Here is a 2503-nt window from a genome sequence, read left to right as displayed (position 1 = left end):
TAGGTAAAAAGTAAAAAAAAATTAAAACATTAACTTTAAAAAAAAAAAATCAAAATTTCTAAACCACGATAGAAGGAAACAGCCGAACCTAGAGAACACGAAAAAGGAGCGGAGATGGGCGTGGAACTGGGTCGGCGAAGAGCCTTGGCAAGGTCGTGGGGCGTGCCTGTGAAAGTGTGGGGGTGCCTTACACAAGGGTCACGCTATATATACTGCAAGTAGCTCAGGTAGCAAGTACAGTTTGCAACAGTCATGGCATTCAACAAGGTAGATACAGTTCTGTCTCAACTGGACCTAAGTATAATGTAATGGAATATACCATCATCTTATACAAAACTGTTTCTTTTTCAGGTTGTCGTTCTCGCGGCTTTCGTCGCCGTAGCTAGGGCAGGTATCATCGGCGCCCCAGCCGTCTACGCCCCAGGAGCACCCCTCGCCGCCAGGGCCTACGCCGCCCCTGCCTACGCCGCCCCCCTCGCCGTTGCCCGTGCTGCCCCCGTCCTTGCACACGCTCCAGTAGCTGTCGCTCACGCCGCCGTCGACGAATACGACCCACACCCACAGTACAGCTACGCCTATGACATCCAGGACGCCCTCACCGGTGACTCCAAGAGCCAGCACGAGAGCCGTGACGGAGATGTGGTCCAGGGCAGCTACTCCCTGATCGAACCCGACGGCAGCCGTCGTACCGTCGAGTACACCGCTGATCCAGTCAACGGATTCAACGCCGTCGTACACAAGGATGCCGGTGCTCACGCCGCTCCAGTCGCTGTTGCTCCAGTAGCCGCTAAGGTTGTCGCTCCAGCCTACGCTGCCCCAGTCGCCAGGTACGCCGCCCCCATCGCTAGGGTTGCTCCAGTCGTTGCCCACGCCCCAGCAGTCGCCTACCAAGCCGCCCCCGCCTACTATCACGGTTAAACATTTTCCAACCTCAAAATTTTTACAAATTGTACATATTTATTTATAAAAGCAACAAACAATAAAAAAAACTTTTTTAATGGCTTAAAATGCTTTATTTATTTAATTTAATATTATACCTCTCTTTATGAGTTTACCATATTATAACTATATATTTCACACATTTTAAACAGTATTAATAGCGCTCACTATTTACTAAGTGTTATATATCCGTACATATAATAAACATTAAAGTAAGAAGGTTAGACTTAACAACATAAAATACTGCCGATATATATTAATGAATATAAACAAATTAGCATGTTTATTAACACCAGATATTAGATTTGAAAATAGTCCAATAATGGGTCCAAAACATTATCTAATTAATTAATAAAGGGTAGTTTTTAATATCTCTAAACTTATTGTACAGGACATTATAATTGATTTACTCATACAAATATTTATATTTAGTGACACACAAAACCGTTTAACTGAGTAAAATATTACTTCAACAGAAAGAGGGACAATTGGGTATTGCTAGGATGCAGAAAAAGAATCGAAAATATTTTAAAGAATTTTCTAGCGATTTGCATGACAGAGGAGGCAGTGAATGGGAGACATGAGTGACTAAGAACCACCATTGGCATTAGCATGCTGAGGGGAGCATCGCGGGAGCCAGCCCTAACTGATTACTACCACTGTCCGAGTCCTCCTCTGAATAAACATAGTCCATTGTGAAACGGGGTCAGCCATCCAGTTGCACAATTCTTTGTCTGCTGGAGCCACGCCCTGCCGCAGGACCGCTGCATGTGTATTTGTGTGCATGCCCTACTGCAGCTGATCGGATTGAGGCAAGAATCGTGTCGTCAAAACGGTTTCTTCATTCAGTAGAATCCATAAATTTCTCCTTTCTAATATATTAATGCATAATGAAGCCTATTGATACTATACATACTAATTATACACTTATCGAAATCGGATCATTGTGTAAGAGATGCTTGTAAATAGATGCTAAACAGAAACTTTATTTTCTCGGTTTAAAAACCAAAATAATCAAATATTGAATGTATGATAATCCACTAGGGGCATAACCATAGCTCGACAAAATAAAATAAAGACTGTTTCAAGATGTCAGGAGTACGATTATAAGGACTATATGAAGCAAAAGTGTTTGCCCTTTAGTCCTGACAAAGTACGAAAATTGAAAAAATAAAATAAACAGACGTTACTTACTGTTAATACATTTATTTAGGGGAAGAAGCTATTTTCTCAGTAAACTACAAGTTTATAGGGGGAAAAGTTCAAAGGTGGTGTTTATTAGTGTATTCTGTATATCTTAAAGTTACTCAATCAGATTAAACTAGATTATTTTTTAATTAATTGAGTCCAGTAGAAAAACTATTTTCCATATTTTGCTGGAATGTGAAATCACGTAATTTCAGTTCAATAAAACTCTTCATTAATGTGTAAAAGCTGTTCACATACAAACACAAACCATTTTGTGAGACTTGACTATTTAGAATTAAGAGACCTCCAACATGTATTTCCGTCGTAAACTTTAATTTTAATTTTTTTTAAAATTTAATACTTACTCTTACTATAT

At 40.3% G+C, this 2503-nt stretch overlaps 1 protein-coding gene across 1 annotated transcript; it reads left to right on the top strand.

Moving 5' to 3' along the window:
* The first annotated feature begins 222 nt into the window (after window positions 1-222).
* Window positions 223-1008, top strand: LOC106681335 (cuticle protein 21). The gene is made up of 2 exons (XM_014421600.2): window positions 223-267; window positions 352-1008. The coding sequence occupies exons 1-2, from the start codon at window positions 253-255 to the stop codon at window positions 916-918; spliced, it is 582 nt and encodes a 193-aa protein (XP_014277086.1). The 5' UTR covers window positions 223-252; the 3' UTR covers window positions 919-1008.
* Window positions 1009-2503: the final 1495 nt, after the last annotated feature.

This window comes from Halyomorpha halys, unplaced genomic scaffold, assembly GCF_000696795.3.
Source record: "Halyomorpha halys isolate HHAL.00 unplaced genomic scaffold, Hhal_1.1 Scaffold20.1, whole genome shotgun sequence".
NCBI classification, from domain to species: domain Eukaryota; kingdom Metazoa; phylum Arthropoda; class Insecta; order Hemiptera; family Pentatomidae; genus Halyomorpha; species Halyomorpha halys.
This window is presented reverse-complemented; position numbering and strand designations above follow the sequence as displayed.